Source organism: Rasamsonia byssochlamydoides (genome assembly GCF_041956645.1).
Source record: "Rasamsonia byssochlamydoides strain NRRL 3658 unplaced genomic scaffold VTN77scaffold_48, whole genome shotgun sequence".
Lineage (NCBI taxonomy): Eukaryota > Fungi > Ascomycota > Eurotiomycetes > Eurotiales > Trichocomaceae > Rasamsonia > Rasamsonia byssochlamydoides.
Window position 1 is genome coordinate 178,422 of NW_027192431.1, and position 17,205 is coordinate 195,626.

The 17,205-nt window shown below is 50.9% G+C and overlaps 5 protein-coding genes across 5 annotated transcripts; 1 reads left to right on the forward strand and 4 right to left on the reverse strand.

The window, feature by feature from the left end:
* Positions 1-879: 879 nt before the first annotated feature.
* Positions 880-2,897, reverse strand: VTN77DRAFT_6290 (uncharacterized protein; the record flags this gene model as incomplete). Its single annotated transcript, XM_069422552.1, has 4 exons — positions 880-925; positions 990-1,308; positions 1,366-2,771; positions 2,827-2,897. The coding sequence occupies 4 exons, from the start codon at positions 2,895-2,897 to the stop codon at positions 880-882; spliced, it is 1,842 nt and encodes a 613-aa protein (XP_069276252.1).
* Positions 2,898-3,696: 799 nt separating this feature from the next.
* On the reverse strand, positions 3,697-5,809 carry VTN77DRAFT_6291 (uncharacterized protein; the record flags this gene model as incomplete). Its single annotated transcript, XM_069422553.1, has 2 exons — positions 3,697-4,244; positions 4,303-5,809. 2 exons carry the CDS (start codon positions 5,807-5,809, stop codon positions 3,697-3,699), a joined length of 2,055 nt encoding a protein of 684 aa, XP_069276253.1.
* A 1,610-nt stretch (positions 5,810-7,419) lies between these two features.
* VTN77DRAFT_6292 (uncharacterized protein) lies at positions 7,420-8,199 on the reverse strand (the record flags this gene model as incomplete). The annotated part of the gene is made up of 1 exon (XM_069422554.1): positions 7,420-8,199. One exon carries the CDS (start codon positions 8,197-8,199, stop codon positions 7,420-7,422), a length of 780 nt encoding a protein of 259 aa, XP_069276254.1.
* Positions 8,200-9,473: 1,274 nt separating this feature from the next.
* On the reverse strand, positions 9,474-10,166 carry VTN77DRAFT_6293 (uncharacterized protein; the record flags this gene model as incomplete). The annotated part of the gene is made up of 2 exons (XM_069422555.1): positions 9,474-9,500; positions 9,558-10,166. The coding sequence occupies 2 exons, from the start codon at positions 10,164-10,166 to the stop codon at positions 9,474-9,476; spliced, it is 636 nt and encodes a 211-aa protein (XP_069276255.1).
* Positions 10,167-10,513: 347 nt separating this feature from the next.
* VTN77DRAFT_6294 (uncharacterized protein) lies at positions 10,514-15,996 on the forward strand (the record flags this gene model as incomplete). The annotated part of the gene is made up of 10 exons (XM_069422556.1): positions 10,514-10,668; positions 10,726-11,687; positions 11,763-12,708; positions 12,770-13,009; positions 13,061-13,292; positions 13,347-13,657; positions 13,716-14,242; positions 14,296-14,436; positions 14,488-15,119; positions 15,172-15,996. 10 exons carry the CDS (start codon positions 10,514-10,516, stop codon positions 15,994-15,996), a joined length of 4,971 nt encoding a protein of 1,656 aa, XP_069276256.1.
* Positions 15,997-17,205: the final 1,209 nt, after the last annotated feature.

Consider the following 17,205-nt stretch of genomic DNA (forward strand, 5'->3'; position numbering starts at 1 on the left):
CAAAGTCTCTGATAAGGGGTGTCCCCCCTCCCGGAGCACCCCCACAATGCTTGTGTTAGGAAGAGAGATTTGGGTTCTCTGTAGAACCAGAGGGATTCAAACCTGGTCTGCATATGCAACATTTTGGGACTTTCAGGTGCAGTCCTAACCACTGCACTGCAGCCCAGGATCTTTTGATAGGTATGGAGAACAATGGGATTATATGTCGTGGGCGAAGGGAGAGAGGTGTGGGGGGTTGGGTGAGAAGGGAAATCTCCTGGTCAATCAGCAAATTCAGCAACTTCCTCGACTAGTAATAAACCAATACCTAGATCTAGATCTAGATCTGGGCGAGAGTGAGCAGGAATCCAAGACCTAACGTCCATATCCATGTCCATTATTACCTACCTTCCACATCTTAGTATAGCCTTGCATGTAGATAGCCATGTATTGTCGCCATTATCACAGGTCACAGAGGTATCTGTCACATTATTATCTAGGTTTATATATGGTGTGATGGTAAGCAAGGCAAATAAATTGGAAATATGAGAATAATGTACGAGGCCAGAAACTTCATACAGAAGGAGTGGAGCAAGCAAGTCATCCACTCAGCACCTAGGTGGTATCATTTTTATTTCATTTTATTTCATTTATTTATTTATTTTTATTACCTCAGCTCAGATCGGCCATGCTGAACGTTCACTTCCGGACATGGTACATGATGGATGGACATAAACGACCCATATCCCATACACCCGGTTCTATAGGTACTGTACTGTACTGTATGTACAAGGGAATTTTTATGGCACATTTCCTGGTAATAACACGATATATTACTATCGTACAGCTCGCTTTTTAGGTCTCCTTTTTAAATAACAGGTATCAAAAGGTGGTAAGAACTTATACAGCATCGGTGATACACCCATGGCTGGCATCGGAGACGGCTCTGCAAGAAAAAAGATCCGTTAGCACATTTCTCTTGTGTATCAGCAGGTAAAGCTGATGCATACCTAGCGTACTTCCCCAACGTCCCCCTCATCGTCAGACCCGTTGGTGGCAACCTGCCCGCCTCCTTGTCTTCCTCCCACTGTTTCCTGCGCTGAGCGAGCTCTTCCGCACTGACTTCCAGGTCTATGACGCGCTTCTCGGCGTCAATGGTGATGATGTCGCCGTCGCGGACAAGGCCGATCGGTCCGCCCACTGCGGCCTCGGGGACGATGTGCCCGATCAGGAAGCCGTGCGAACCGCCGGAGAAGCGGCCGTCGGTGATGAGGGCGACCGATGAACCGAGACCGGCGCCCATGAGGGCGGAGGAAGGCTTGAGCATTTCTGGAAATGGTCAGCAAAGTTCTCGATCAATACGCCATATGCAACATGTCAACTTACCGGGCATTCCAGGACCACCCTTGGGACCTGCATATCGGATCACGACAACAGTCTTCTCCTCCTTCTTGATCTCCTTCCGCTCCAGCGCCGCGACAAAGTCGTCCTCATCATCAAACACACGTGCCTTGCCCGTGAAGCGCGTCCCCTCCTTTCCGGTAATCTTGCCCACGCTGCCGCCCGGGGCCAGGCTTCCCCGCAGGATCTGGATGTGACCGGTCTCCTTGATCGGGTTGGACAAGGGCCGGATGATCTTCTGGTCAGCCGGGAAGTCGGGCGCCTTCTCCAGGTTCTTGGCAAGGGTCTCTCCCGTGACGGTGATGCCAGATCCGTCGATGATGCCCTCTTTGAGCAAGAACTTGAGCAGCGCCGGAGTACCTCCAATGTTGTGCAGGTCTGCCATGACGTATTTGCCCGACGGCTTCAGGTCCGCCAGGAACGGCGTGCGATCCGACACGGCCTGGAAATCATCGATCGTCAATTTGATACCGACGGAGTCGGCAATGGCGATCAGGTGAAGCACGGCGTTGGTCGAGCCACCCAGGATGTTGACGAGGATCATGGCGTTCTCAAAGGCAGCGCGCGTCAGGATATCCTTGGGGCGAATATCCTTCACCAGCAGGTTCTTGATCGCCTCACCCGCAGCCAGACATTCAAGCTGCTTAGCCTTGGACTCGGCTGGATTGGACGAAGACCCGGGGAGAGTCATACCCATGACCTCTATGGCGCTCGCCATTGTGTTGGCGGTGTACATGCCACCGCAAGCACCGCCGCCGGGGCAAGCATGGCGGATGATATCAAAGCGCTCTTCCTCCGTGATCTCACCGGTCAGAAACTGCCCGTATGCCTGGAAAGCGGAGACGATGTCGACGTCGGCGTTATTCTGCGTCGCGGCGCATCCGGGCAGAATGGTACCTCCGTAGATCATCAAACTGGGTCTGTTGACGCGTCCCATCGCCATCAGAACACCAGGCATGTTCTTATCACAGCCCGGGATGCTGATGTTCGCATCATACCACTGCCCACCCATGACCGTCTCTATGGAGTCGGCAATGAGATCGCGACTCTGCAGGGAGAAGCGCATTCCCTTGGTACCCATACTGATGCCATCGCTGACACCCACCGTGTTGAACTGATAGCCAATGAGACCAGCATTCTCGACTCCTTCCTTGACGCGATTGCTGAGGTTGAGCAGGTGCATGTTGCACGGATTGCCAGTGAACCAGACGGAGGAAATTCCGACCTGGGCCTTGTTCATATCGGCCTCCGTAAGACCCGTCGCGTAGAGCATCGCTTGGGAGGCGCCTTGGGAGATTGGCTGCGTGATATGGCGGGAGACCTTGTTGAGGGCCTTGTCATCGTCTGTGGGGGATGCTTTTCGTCGAGGAAGGGTGGTGGAAAGTGATCGGCTGTTGAATTGTCAGTACCAGCTGAATTGAATGCAGACAAACCCATTCGACTTACGATGCTAGAGAAACACTATGCAGAGCCTTGACGGCGGAGGGCAAGCGCCCCCGTGCCTGCGACAGAAGCATCTTGTGTGGTGGTAGTGAGCTTGCTGCGACTCACACCAGCGGAAGCCTAGAAATAATCACAGAAGCTCGTGGGGGTTGAGCTCTAGCTGAGCTCTCAAAAGGCCTTCCTCAGCAAAAAGAAAGCAGAGGCAAGACCAATGGAAAAATAAATCCAAACTCAGAAAGTACTGCGGTGTACGGAGTATAATAAGTCCATTAATATGGGGATTCCGGCTCCGATAATTAAGTCAATTCCATGACGCTTATTTGTTCTCCGCAGCGACATCGGCAGGTCGGGGTAACCGCCGCGGCAGCCAATCCGAGAGCGCTCAAAGTCAGCCGGGAGGATTGCGCGTACTGGTACGAACATCACCATCCATGGATATACTATTGACAAGTTGACAACAAGCACCGCAGCAATCTCAATCGCACATAAGAAAACTAGTTGAACTTCTTGGTTTCATTCTGCTCTATATCCAGATCGTTCAGTCTAGCATTCTCACATGGTACAATGCAAACAAGCCAGAGACCCCTATCTATGCCGCCTGTGTGAGTTGATCAGGTTGGAAAGAAATCCTTAACAGAAGTGAAAAGCTATTCAAGAGTTTTCATATCACTCATGGCTCAGCCTCACTGCCAGCAAGGAGACTGAATGCAACTGATGCAGCGCTAACTACCATCTGACACACAGGACGTAAAAAACATGGCGTGACTGATCATCAACAGACATTAGGGCATAACATATATAGTACAGTTCATACGACATAACGTAGGCAGAAAAAACGTGCAAAAACGGCTGATGCATACCAATTGGCATCGTTCATGGAACCTCCTTATCCCCCCTCTTCAGTCCATTCGGCACATCAATTGCGTCATGGACATAACTAAGCTTTGCAATCTCATCCAGACTTTTTCGTTTTGAAGTCCGCTTCAGCAGGCCCTCGACACATTCTCGGGCCCCTTCCAGGTCTTTACCCTTCTCGGGATCCCACTCCCCGTCTTCATCCGCATATCGATACCAGGACCATTCGCACCGCGCGATCCGGTGCGGCGTGCGGGCACGCAGCTTGGCTGGGTCACCTCTCGTTCCTGGCAGAGCATCAAAGGGCAATCGGGTCTCCATCATCGCATAGAGCAGCACGCCGAGCGCCCACGCGTCCGTCGCGCGGCCATCGTACGGCTGGCCCATCAAAATTTCCGGCGCCGCGTAGTCTTCACTGCCACATCGCGTGTGAAGCAGTGGGCTTTCCGGCGGCTCAGGGATCCTCCTTGACAACCCCAGATCAGTGAGAGTGACCACTGCACGGTCATACGTCCGCCAGTCAGTCACTTCCTGCATGACTGACGCAGGAGGGTTGACCAACACGTCTGAAAAGCGTCAGCAACGATTACCTGTCAGATTCGGGTCCCCGGTAAGATCACTTACTCTCGAGTTTGATATCCCGATGAACGATATAGTGCGCGTGCAGGTAGCGCACGGCGGCCACAAGTTCCGCGAATATCCTCCTGATCAGGTCAGGACCCAATGGCTTCACTCCAGATGTGGCAAACTCAAAAAGGTCACCGCCGGGACAATAGTCGAGGACCAACAATGCGCGCTTCTCGTCACTTCCAAAAGCTTTCAGTTGCACCAGAGACGGATGATTGATGGACTTGAGAATGTCCACTTCACGCTTCAGGGAGACCTCTACGCGGTCCTCATCAGCTCCACCAGCTGGACCGTATTCAATGATCTTGACTGCCACTAGCTTCTGCGGCACTTTGCTGGTAGTTCTGCGATGCGTTCCTTCATAGTCATGCGACGCATTATCTGCCTCATCGTCTCCTATCCGAACTGCTAGGCTGACTTGACTAAAAGTTCCCTGGCCCAATTGACGCAACTTGCGGTATTTTCGGGGCTGCTTCGTCCGAATGGATCGCACCGAATATATTTCTTCAGTAGTCCCTATCGAAGAGGCACTTCTGATGATAGGAGCGGTATTGTCGTCTTCGTCACCACTGCGTGAACTGCGAGGTGGCGTGGGGGGCCGCGCGGACGGAAATGCAATCCCTCGTTGAACAGCCAGATACTGTTCGCGATGCAAATTCGTCGTCTGCGCCGACAGGTCGCTAGAAGACGGAGTCGTGTTAGGAGGGCCAGATCCCGAAACCGCGACGGGGCGTGGAGGAGGCAGAATAACTTTGGTGGGGACATACTCGCTGAGACTGCGGTTACGCGTATGTCGGCGGGGCTTTTCATTTTCAGCACCGTCCTCTCGCACTGTATCCTCGTCCAAACGGCTGGGGCCGTAATACGGTCTGGATCGCGACCTGGAAGCCGACCGGATGACTTGCGAAGAGTCACTGGTCCTTAGACCCAGAGACGAGCCACTTCTGGATATCGTCGAGGGTGTTCTTGAAAGCGACTGGGACGCTGCACGTCCACTGAAGCGCCAAGGAGAACCGACATATGCGATTGGGGACGGCAGGGGTGTGATATCGCCCATGGCAGCCAGCTGCGGAGACGAGATGATCGTCGACGCAGGAGATAGGGAATCATTGCTCGATATCGTCCCTAATCGGGTCGCGCGGCAACTTGGAGTCCTCCGAGGAAGACTCACCGTAGACATGCTGTGGTGGAGAGGATGTTCGGTCTCATTGATGGGAGTAACCGGACGGGCCGCAGGCAAGTCTGTAGTACGAATACGGAGCACTGGGAACGGGTTACCCCCGGACCGCTGGTGCGCCGCATCATGATCTGACGATATCAGGGCATTTGCAGGCTGTGATACATTGCATGCTGGGAACGGTTCGGTGCCTGGTTCGACCAGGGTTGGCGAGGTATTCCGCCCATCGTCACTGAGGACTCCCGATTCCGCGGTCGGTACTAAACGGGGTTGCGGGGCAGGGGACTCCGACCCTGCGGCCTGTCGACCAGGCTCTGAGGGAACCATTGACGTCCAGCAGATGGCAGATAACCAGCTGCGGACGTGCGAGTCAACCGTGGTCCTTTGAAGGACGAGAGTTTGCAATGGAGGGAGGAACCGCGGAGTCAACAATGGTCTTGGCACTAAGGTTCTCTCTAAAAATTTCCGCCGGAGGGGCTTCCCTACACCGAGGGAAAAGCCCGTATAAGTAAAGAAAAGGCTCGCAGCTCCCAGAAATGCACAAGCATAGGATGAAAGAAAAGGAGTGACCGGGTGGCCGCGCCCAACTGCCCGGAAGCAGACGGTGGCTTTGGGGTTGGAAGGGAGAATAATGCGACAGTAGTGACGCCGTTCGAGGGGCGACCGGCTGGACGAGCCAGACGCGGGCTGGCATTGCTGCCTCAGGCGAACATTGCAATTTGCAACAGGCCTTTCCTCTTGCGGAAATCCCGCCCCCAGACCTCGCCTGGAGTCACCTCCCCGAAGCGGAGCATGAATCACGTGGGGACCTCCAGATTGGCGGATTCGGTATGGCCCATCAGCTGATCGGGCTTAGTCCCAAGCCTCTTATGTTATCGCGCGTTGTCGGGCTCCAGGGCGATTGCCAAGATCTCCGCAGGCTGGCTTTGCAGGCTCTTTAATAGGGTGAGACTGAGAGAGAAGTGACTCGATAGTCAAGTGCTGGAAGCGGCTCGGACCGAAAGGCTTTCTCTTTGTTCGTCTCATTTCTCTTTGTCTCGTCTGTGAAAGAGGGTGATCCAGGCACATGATCGATTACATATTAGCGCTTCTATTCTTATCGATATCACACCTAGATGCGCCTATATGCAGGCGCTTGCATGCCAAGACTTTCCGCGTCGATTAGCTCAGCTAGCGTATGCCCAATCCCGCCCTTACATGTGACATGTCTGTACGGAGTACTTCCACTCCCTAGTATCTACAGACATACTGCTATCATCATTCCAATAATGGGGAATATCAGAGACAATCTCTTACAGACGTTGAGATCACGAGATCATTTGTAAATTGAATTCGAAGGATATGTTTGTGGTGTGATCTCATGTAGCGATTTGATGGGATAATGTCATCTGCCTCTCCAGAACCCCCTCTACCTATGTGGCCCTTCTGACAATTTGTTTCCTTTATCATTGGCTAGATTTATGCAGATCATGACTCTTGGCTTTCTCTTAGCGTCCTTCATCTTAGATCTTTTGTCCAGCGACATGTGGCCACTTTTCAACTCGAAAACAAATCGTCGGGAAGATTTTCCACAAGATCCTTTAGACTATCTTCGTCCGAGCCCCATTTGATCTGCTCCTTTTCATTCCACTGGGCGATCGTACCATGGTCCAATCCCAATGCTTTCCACATGTCGTCGGGACTCACGTCTTTCCACTGTACTGGTGCGGTAAGATTCCGTCGTTGCTGAAGATCCGTCTCCTACATTTCCACGGTTCAGTGGCTTCCACGTTCATGGTTGCTCAGGAGCAAAAATCAGGAACAAGAATGGAAGGAAAGAAAGAGACATACATGGCAAATTACCGCCAGTTTGGAACCGTCTCGTACGATCACTCTCATCAACTCCGTGAAGTCCTCTTGTTTTCGAAGAGCTTGCCAGGAACCTTCTTTCAGACTCATTATGTGATCATCCTGTTCAATAATTCGATAATTCCAGATGCGCTCGGGGCCCTCGTGGCCAGTGATCGGGGGCACGTTGTGTTCGGTCCACTTGTGCGGCAAATGTCTACCGGGAATTTCCAGTCAGTATGTTGATATCTTTGCGCATATTCCATGCCATATGTGTGTGCATGCCTTTCCAGAATCTCTTCAAACTCCTCAAAGACGCAGGTTTTAGGGATGTACAGGTCCAGCGTCACTGGCTCATAACCAGTATCAGCGCCTCCCGCATGACAGATGACCTGAATTCGAACTCTTGGATCGGGACGGTGCTTTCTCTTGGCCTCTTCCAGCTGTTGCAGCTTTGCATAAACAGAGCTCGCCCGCTTCTCCGCATTCTCTTCATCTTCGACACTCAGCCCTGCCTGTACCAGTCGACGATCAACGTCCTCGATGGCCTCGACAAGCAGTTTCTTGTGCGACTCAATCATACGTCGAATATATTTCTCGTGTTCCTCCATATGAGACGCCGCCCGCAGCCCGGCATTGAGGTCGAAGTCGCGCTGCAGAGTTCTCCAGGTTCCAGGCGGGTAGACAGGAGCAAACCTGTTACAGTCGGGATCATCCTCACCAGGGCCTAATACTTCCCTTTCTGAATACTCAGTACACCAACCGACGATGCCGCGATACCAACCGTCCCATCGCAGCCATTCGATCATGTCGTCCACTGTGGCCACGCGGGGTGCTTTCTGTGCGGGAGGTGGAGGAGGAGGAAACTCAGAACGCTTTGGATCCGACATGATTCATCAGCAGGAAGTTGGCGCAATGTTTCTTTTCTAATGCTTGAAGATCATGCGTTCTGGCCAGAGGTAAGTTCCTGATTATGATCATGTAGAGAGAGTGGAGGAATATGTACTTGTTGGGAGAAGAGTGAAGTCAGGTGGTCTCAGAAACCAACAACACGCGTCATAAACCGCCTTCTATACAAGAGACTGGGACTTTCAGGTGACATCACCTGATAGGTAAGGTTCCCAAGTAGGCGCTCAACTGCTATATCACGAGGAGATGAAAGAAGGAAAAAGAAAACCGATATGATGAGTCAAACCCTTAGCTTGCAAGGGACTTGTATATCACTCTTCGTCCGTGTCAGCTAGCCTCAATTGGGCCTGTGGTCGCGGTTTCCAGAACGGGCCCGTTCACCGTGCTTACTACCTACCTGGTACCTATAGTACTAGGTATGTCTCCTAGAGCCCTGGGGAATTCCGCCCCTAGTGCATGGAGGTAGTCTGGCTATGGATCAGGTCAAACCATTATGGAGACAATGGAAGGCCCATCGACCAGAACATCTTCTTTCCCCTTCTTTTCTTTTTGATAACTAGTGAACTGAACCTCCTAGGCAGCAGCCAGAGTGAGACATACTGTATGCAGAAGATGCTTTGTTACTGCTGTCGTCATCAAAGATGAGTGATACCAGCCAGTATCTAAAGTATCCATTTCCACACGTGAGGACTGCTCGCGATCTAGAACAACTCCTAGTCCTGCTACCTTTGGAGGAGACCCCGACGGAATCATAGTTTAGGCGCGAGTCTAGTCGAAAATCATGCAGAAATGCCACTATATAAGGCCACCAGGAAAAAGAGTCACTAAGATCCGGACGCTCAAGCCTCCGAAGTATGTTCTCATTTGCAAACACAACACATAAATTATCTTCTAAGTAGGACCAATGCGACATCGCCAATGCTACCACAAAATAGCCGCTGAAAGGAAAAAAACAAATTCCAAGAAACCGGAGAAAAGTCTCTATATGTACAAGGGAGAAAAAAGATCCATGATCATGCCCGGTCTCAACCCCATGAGACGATGCGAAAGACGATGCCCTGAGCGCCGGAGTGAAGAGATGAGATCCATAGAGAGCAATCGAAGGAGGATGTTCTAATACAGTGTGAAAAGAAGAAAGTGCAGTGATATATCCGCCACTCCACTGGAGTTAAACATGAGGTATAATTTTGGTCGTCAGCTGATGATGATTAGGATCGGCGTATTTTAAAGTTGGTAAAAACGATCAGCCTCGCAGTTATGAGATGAGAACCTTTCTCGTCACCTGTAATCCGGTCAATATACTTGTCATGCTGAAGAGATACGCGGGAGGTGAACGCACAGCCCAAAGTCCTGCGATACTAGCCACGATACCACCTGAGATCATCATAGGCTTGACTCCTCGAGTGCTCTTGAAGAGCATTCCACTCAGAGCACCGGCCACAATACTGTTCGCCGCATCATGCTTTCCACGGGCATAGCCGATCGTCGAATTGATACCGTTATAAATCATAGCCACCACACCCGCGGAGTTGCCCAAGAACGGACCTCTCCTAGTAATGGAGTTCAGAACACTGTTCAGACGGATTTTCGGCGGTGCCGTGGCGGGTGTCCTATTGAGGCCCTCAACCAGTCCCCATGCTCCTCCAATCGTCAACGCAGTGAGATACGTCGTGCCAGTTCCATAGCAGAGGTCGTCCGACCAGCCCCTCGATGGCAAAACAGATCGCGACCCCGGGAGGTTATCAAGTGCGGAGTCTTCGAGAGTGAGATAGTCAAGGGTCTCCTGATTCAAACCTGCGAGAGGATGGAGCTCCGACGGATCGGGGAGTGCGTTCCCTCCGAGGAAAGATGATACATCTTGGGCCGTCGTGGGATCGAAGGTTTGGGTTTGCGTTTGCTGTTGGCTAGTAGATGATTTCCGGCCGCTGAAGGTGTCCCAGATCGACATTTTGAAAGAACAACCCGGAAGAGAAATAACCGCGAGGAAGAAGAGAAAAGGCGAAAAGAAGAAAGAGACTGCTGGGAGATGACGTCCGTTGCGTGTAGAACAGCAAATTCGAGGACAATGTCGAGGTCGGCCGGACAAAAACTTCTTTCCCGCGACGGCAATGAGCGGCTGGCCGGAAAAAGTGTTGTGCCGAAACTAGCCGAATCGGGCATCCCTCATGAAATTTCCACAAAGAACAAGAGCCCTTGACTTTGCGAGATAGCGAAGAATCAAAAGAATCCGTCAAATATGGGATCGATTTCCTGAACATTTTTTGGAGTTTCAGGAGAGGATCCTTTTGTGTCATGATGGCAGACCCAAAGGTTTGCAGCTCTGTGGGTAACGCTGAGTGGGGGGACGTGAATACGATATTAGAAAATATACAAATCGTGCCCGAGGACATTCTACTGCGGATCAGTAAAGGCCCGCTTTTGAAATTCATTCATGAATGCAAAGATGACCAGTAAGAAACCTCAAACCCTATAATACTGCGAAGTAAAAACATCTGATCATGGACAAGGCAGGTAAATTGTGTGTGGCAATCGTTGCTGCAGACATTCTCGACAAGGTCTATTCCACGGCCTCAGACGACAGCAGCATGCAACGCTGTCACAGTGTTCTTAGAGGCAGGCTTGTCATCTCAAAATGCCCGTACTCAGGACATTGCTCTGTCCCATCAAACATGGATGGCTGTTTTTGAAGTCTACATGATCCGGTTTGAAGATGCCAAGATCAAGCCTATGAAACAAGTTTTAAGCTGCTTGGTCAAGATTCTCAGGAAACACCCCGATGCCAAGGAAGCTGACCTGATTCGAGTCGGTGCCGTCAATGCGATAATGCCGAGTGTTATGCTCGGAGATCCACGGTCACGACTGAAAGCTTGCCTTGTTGCATTGGAGCTTCTTATTCGGGAGAATGCGATCTCTCCCTCTCAGCTGATGTCTTTGTTGTATGGCTGGCTGGTGGCACATCATGAACGATGGAGGCCCTTATTTGAGAGCCACTGCGAGTGCTTGTCTATAGATACCACTCATTTTGTTGGTCCGAATCCCAGATGTGACGACTCGGACGTAAAGGTTAAACGTGATGTCTTGACAATCTTCAATTTGGGACTACTGGTTCACGCGAAAAGCCAGGCGTATGCCTCGTCCGCTGGCTCTATGCTGGCTCTTTTCTCTCAAAAAGCAGGCCTTGAATGTCAGCGGATTCCTTCCCTTGAACTTCTCTCTCCCTCAACGAGCTGGGTGTCTCCGACCCGACATATCATGTTGGAGAACATGGACTGTCTAGAGTCGATGTCCAACAACGTGCTACATCCGTTATTTGCCTGTTGCTACAGCGGATTCCGCTCCTTTATCGACCAGCTTCACTTCCAGAGCTTACTTTCTGGTGACATGAAGGACGAGGGAACTGTGGATGAGTTCACGTTGCTCTTCTCCGCCTTGCAGATAGCCAAAAAGCTTGGATTAGTGCACGAAGATCGTAAGTCGTATAAAGCTATAAGAAATTCAATGCCCTTTGCTTTCTGGCTCATCTTTGGCTGACTGATAATGGCAGATTTCTCTGGAAGACAGGGTTCAGCAGCAAAAGACAAGGGAGAGGCCCTCATTTTAAACAGTGAAGTCCTCGGACAGTTTTTGCTGCATAGAGAGCAGAGTATTAGGGTTTCCACTCTCTCCTTGTTGATCACAGACCCTTCTACTACAAAACCAATTTCTGCAGCCGCGCTGAAGGCCATCATGAGTGGCTTGCCGTCCATGCATGCAGAGTCGGACGCACAATCAAGAGGCGAGATACTGAGTTTAATTCGCAAGCTCATGGTGCGCCTCAGAGGAACACAGGGAGCTCGCCAGGGCGCTATTGATGATCAAACAAAAGACGCAGAGCGTTTTCTGGATGCGTATGTGAAATTTCTAGAAGGAGAATTGAGGCCCGGCGCTTCATACCAGCGACATATAACTGCACTTAGATCCCTAAGTCTTGTTCTCAACACCGGCGTTGACCCTCGCGTCAAAGGAGTGAGAATTCTGAAGGCCGATGGTGATCCAACGTCATGGAAATTTACCCTGGATATTCTCCGTCCAAGCCTCTTCAGACTTCTAGTAGATCTTCTGCTGGATCCCTTTGAGGAAGTTCGCGCCACATCACTCACCCTCCTAGGCCTTTTCCCCAAAGACTATTCAGCGCAGTATTCCAGTCACTCCTCAAGCGAGGCGTCCGGAATATCTGAGCGACTGACTGTTGGCCTGGCAAAAGCAGAGGCTGTGGCGAGCAACACCAGTAGAGCCGACCATGCGGATACAGTTGCTCGACTCTATCATGCTATCTTCTCTTTGGCAAGCCCAGGAAGCAGGCAGTCGCCCGAAATGCCATGGTATGAAAGCAAAGGCGAAATCGTGAATGTCATATTGGAGAAACTCGAAAGGAAGTTATCCCAGCCAGGAGGCCTTTTCAGCTCGACAATAAAAGATGCGCCTCTCCACGGTTATGTCTCCGCACTGAGGTCAGTTGATCCACGGACATTCATTTTGGTAATCCTTGAATCTAACAGCTTGCCTTATCAGATACATTGTCGCGACACCCGATTTCTACTTATCGATTGCGGATTCTCCTGAGGCCGCGAATACAGCATGGAGGAATGTGCACGACCGAATAGTGACGATCTGCAATAGGATCTGGAATGAAGTTAAGCCCGTCCTTTGCATTGACTCGCCGGAAGGGCACACCGACGAAGCTATGGATGATCTGATGGTTGGGCCAAAAGACATCTTGTCTTACTCATGGCGCGCTTTACGAGAGTCTAGGTATGATGCTGTTGAAGGATATAAGCTTAAAGCCTCCCACTAATTGTGCAGTCTTTTGCTTCATGCCACTGTTGCGAACATGACGTACGGTCCACAAGATGGCGAAAACGGCCTTCAAAGGCCCGATTACGAAGCAATAGGGGTGTTAAGTTTCATCCAGCTGTCAGAGCTACGCCACAGAGGAGCTTTCACAGCGGTCTCACAAACCTTTGCGACGTGTTGTCAGCGCTGCGGTGAAAGTAGTGATCCGACAATCTCCAGTCTCCCGGAACAGTGGTATCAAGTAAGCATCATCACCTCTTCCCCCCATAGTATATGGCTAATTAATTGTATCCAGGAAACTGTGAAGATCATCGGACAGCAAGCGTCGAAGCTCACCCGACGGTCTGCAGGCTTGCCTGCCTTAGTTACTGGAATCCTCTGCTCAAACCCGACAGGGCCGTTGTTTCAGCGGGTGATGTCTGAACTGCAGGAGATGGCGACGCTGCCAGCAACACAGAGTGACAATTATTCGGAATTGTCGCTGCCGCAGGTTCACGCGATGAATTGTCTGAAAGACATCCTTGTCAATACCAGACTCGGACCGCACACGGAGCCATTTATTATGCCTGCTCTGACGATATCTGCTGAATCGCTCAGCTCTTCCATGTGAGTCGCAAAATAGAACAGTCTTCTTGATTTCCGGATAAGCTAATGATAATCACAGCTGGGCTATACGAAATTGTGGCTTGATGCTCTTCCGTGCTTTGATGACGAGGATGTGTCGGCTCCTTCCGGGCACGACCTTTGGGTTTGGCGGCGCGTCAGGCTCCGAAGCTGGCATGAGGATTCACTTTCAGAAGTATCCTGGCTTGGTGCAGCTGCTGTCTAAGCTCCTGACCTCGGCAGACCAGAGTCAAGATCCTCACAATGAGAACACCTCTACGGAAACCGAACGAGTCTTCCCGGCGCTGGAACTCATAGGAGAAAAAGTCCCTTCAGCTTCTGGTGACGATGAGGCTCAATTGCGAAAGCTAGTGCTACAGCAGATGAAGAGTAAGATATGGGCTGTTCGAGAACAGGCGGCAAGGGTATACGCCTCTCTCTTGCGCCTGATGCAGATTTTGGACGAAGTCCGCTCTCTCCTGAGAGACAATGTCAACATTTCCTCTCAGAACTATATGCACGGGAAGGTCTTGTGCATCAGATTTGCTTTGCAGCGGTTGTGGTTCTCGTCGCATGGTTACTGGCGCGGTACGTATTTTGTACACCTTCATTACTGGCAGTCCATAGCTAATCGGTACCAGATCACTATGGAGAAATGCTGTCAATCATTCGAGATACTTTCTCCAAGCTCTTCGCAGATGCACGCTCCCCCTTCGTACAGGCCGCTATGGTAGATACCTTGACAGATGCTCTTGAGAAGAGCGTCCAATTTGGGAAAACAGGTAGGGTGGCAGCGATTCTCATCAGCAATAGCATTAGCTGATCTCGTCTAGGTGAAACTATCGACTTCTTAACCGACGTGTTTGGATCATATAATCTCGAACTACTCCTGCGCAGTCTCATGGATCAGCCAGAGACTGGCCGTGAAGCACGAGCTGCGCCATTGCTTCGACGCTCCCTGGCATGGAGTATGATATTAAAGATCATAATGGAACAGAATGTAGATTCGCCTTTCCACTTGTCTAAAATTTTCTTCGATGTGTCTGCCACCGATGCTGACGCCGCTCGGTGGATTTTGCGACGGATGGACACGACATTCGACGGCCTCGAGACATGTCAGAAGCAGTTTCTGGGCTTATACTTGTCGACCATCTTGGGAGACCACCGGGAAGACGTCAAGACAGCCGCATCCCTGAATCTTGCCAGAATCCTTGAGGATGCTTTGGAGAAAGGCCTGACGCTGGACCTCCCTGATCAATGGCCAAAGTTGGGAGAGTACATCCGTTCCCAGTCTCGGGAACAGACATGGAGTAGGGAAATGGTTGAGAGCGTGTTGCGACTTCAAGGCTGTCTGGTCACGATGCAGTGTGCCGTTCCTATCAGCCAGCTAGAGTCTTCTAAAGATGCCGTGCTCGATCTTCGTCGATGGGCTGTCAGTCTTCGTTTCGCACTGAGTGAAGAAACAGTAAGTTCGAGTATCATCAACTCCTTGGGAAGCAGGTTCTGATGACCGTTAGGTATTCACAACACGATACGCAGCGGTGATGTCTTTGAAGACATTCGGCCGTGTTCTGCGGAAACCAGGTGGCCGCGCCGAAACAAGCCCTGTCTTTCTAGAAATCTACCTGATTCTCTATGACATGCTCAATGACGATGACGAGGAGCTTCGCGATCTCGCCGCCACAGTGGCCTCATGGATCCTATCCTATTCGTCCGTGTCTCCAGACAAGGCTGTTGTCCTGGGCGCTCTGCCAGCGAGTGACCGTCTCGCAGATTTCCTTGTCAGTAATTACGCGACCTCTCCGTTCTTGTTTCGCGAAACCCTCGAACGTCTTCTCGGCGAGGACGCTCAGCGGTGGAACTCGAGGAGCAAAAAAGGCCTTGTTCCCGTCTCGACTCGGCTGTCAGAGTACAGGAAAGAAAGCACGGTCCTCTTCGAAGAGGAGAGACAAAACCTGTTTATCGACGATGTTCGTGAAATTGACGTTTGGACACGGGTTCTGTTGAGATTAGAGGCGGATTCCTATGATCAAGGGCTGGTTAGGCGTCTCTTTCAGTGGGTATCAGAGGGTCTGGGATATCTCATTGATATAACGTCCTCTGGCGATCAAGACGGCTTGCTTGGGTGGACATCTAAACGCGAGGTCTACACTCTAGGTGTGCAGGTTTTCAGCACTGCAGCGCTGTTTGTGAAGAGAGAGTTGGCTGTTGAGCCACATCTGCCCAATATCAAGGCGACCATATTGGAAAAACTTGGGCTGCTGCTCGAGAAAGGTCGAGCGGTCTCTTTGCATCCGCAGTGGCTCATGAGGATCGAATCTGTTCTTTCTCTGGCTAGATAGAGCCTTTCAGCAGTACATAGAATTATATAGCTCATTCAGTCTTGAGGCAAGAATGGTACAGACGCGAGTATAGGCATCTACGTGAATGAACTAAGTATGTTTGCAAAGGTGAATCCCACTTTATGGTGCCCCGATTCACACTGGACCCAAAACAAGTCACTTGGGATTCTGTTTTCCTGCAGCCTGTTGGGACGAACGCGTCTCTAGCGTGATTCTACTGTTACTTGTTTGCTTTCAGTCGTACTTACAGGCTATCGCTGCGTACTCGCTCCCACACAGTCAACCTCATCTGAGCGGTCGTGCGCCTGTCTCTCGCTAGAAAAAGACACTCTATCTGAATCCTTCGCACAAAAAGGAATTTCCAGGTAAGATTCTAGATACCGTGGTATCATTAGACAACCAAGATGGCCGGAGAGACTGACAACTCTATACTTAAAGCCCTGCAATCAGCCATCAGCCACCACCAACCGCACAAGGCAAAAGAGACGAAAGGAGAAAAAAAAATCCACTAGCAATGGAAGAATCCCTCATCTTCCTCCTCATTTTCTTCACGGTCTTCTGCTGCGGAATGCTCGCCTGGCAGATCTCGCGTTACTTCCGGAACAGGTGGATCGAGAAGCACCTCATGCAGGAGAGAATCAATCGACAGAACAACAACCACCACGCAGCTAGGGCTGGAAGTAGTGCGTCTACGATTACTGCCTCTCAGCCTCCCTTGCCCATGCCACCTGCGGTGATTGCTGCGCTTCCGCTGCCTGTGCCCAGGCGCTAGATTGCATAGGTATCTACCTACATAGGGACCTCTTGGGCTTGGCTTCTTTCTGTTCGTGCAACCATGGACCGACCTATCTGGAATCCTGGATATGGACATGGCTGCTGGATATGATATGCCTTAGTTCATTCACGCCTGGAGAGGTGGAATTTGTCCAAGGGGAAGGAAATAAATGGATGATTGTCACGACGTTGGAAAAATTAAGCCAGGCTTGGAAGGAAAACCGTGTTTCTTGAAGATGAAGACATGAGGTGAGTTATGAGCATTATCTACATCTTCGTCCTGTATAGTCGACTAATACAGCTATTTTTATTACAGCTATGTTGATGACTCTACGGACAGCCACGCAGGTCAAGACTATGGGGTGAACGATCAGATCAGATCAGATTATCTTTCTTGGGAAATGTCCATCCATAACCTTTTCAAACATTTTGCAA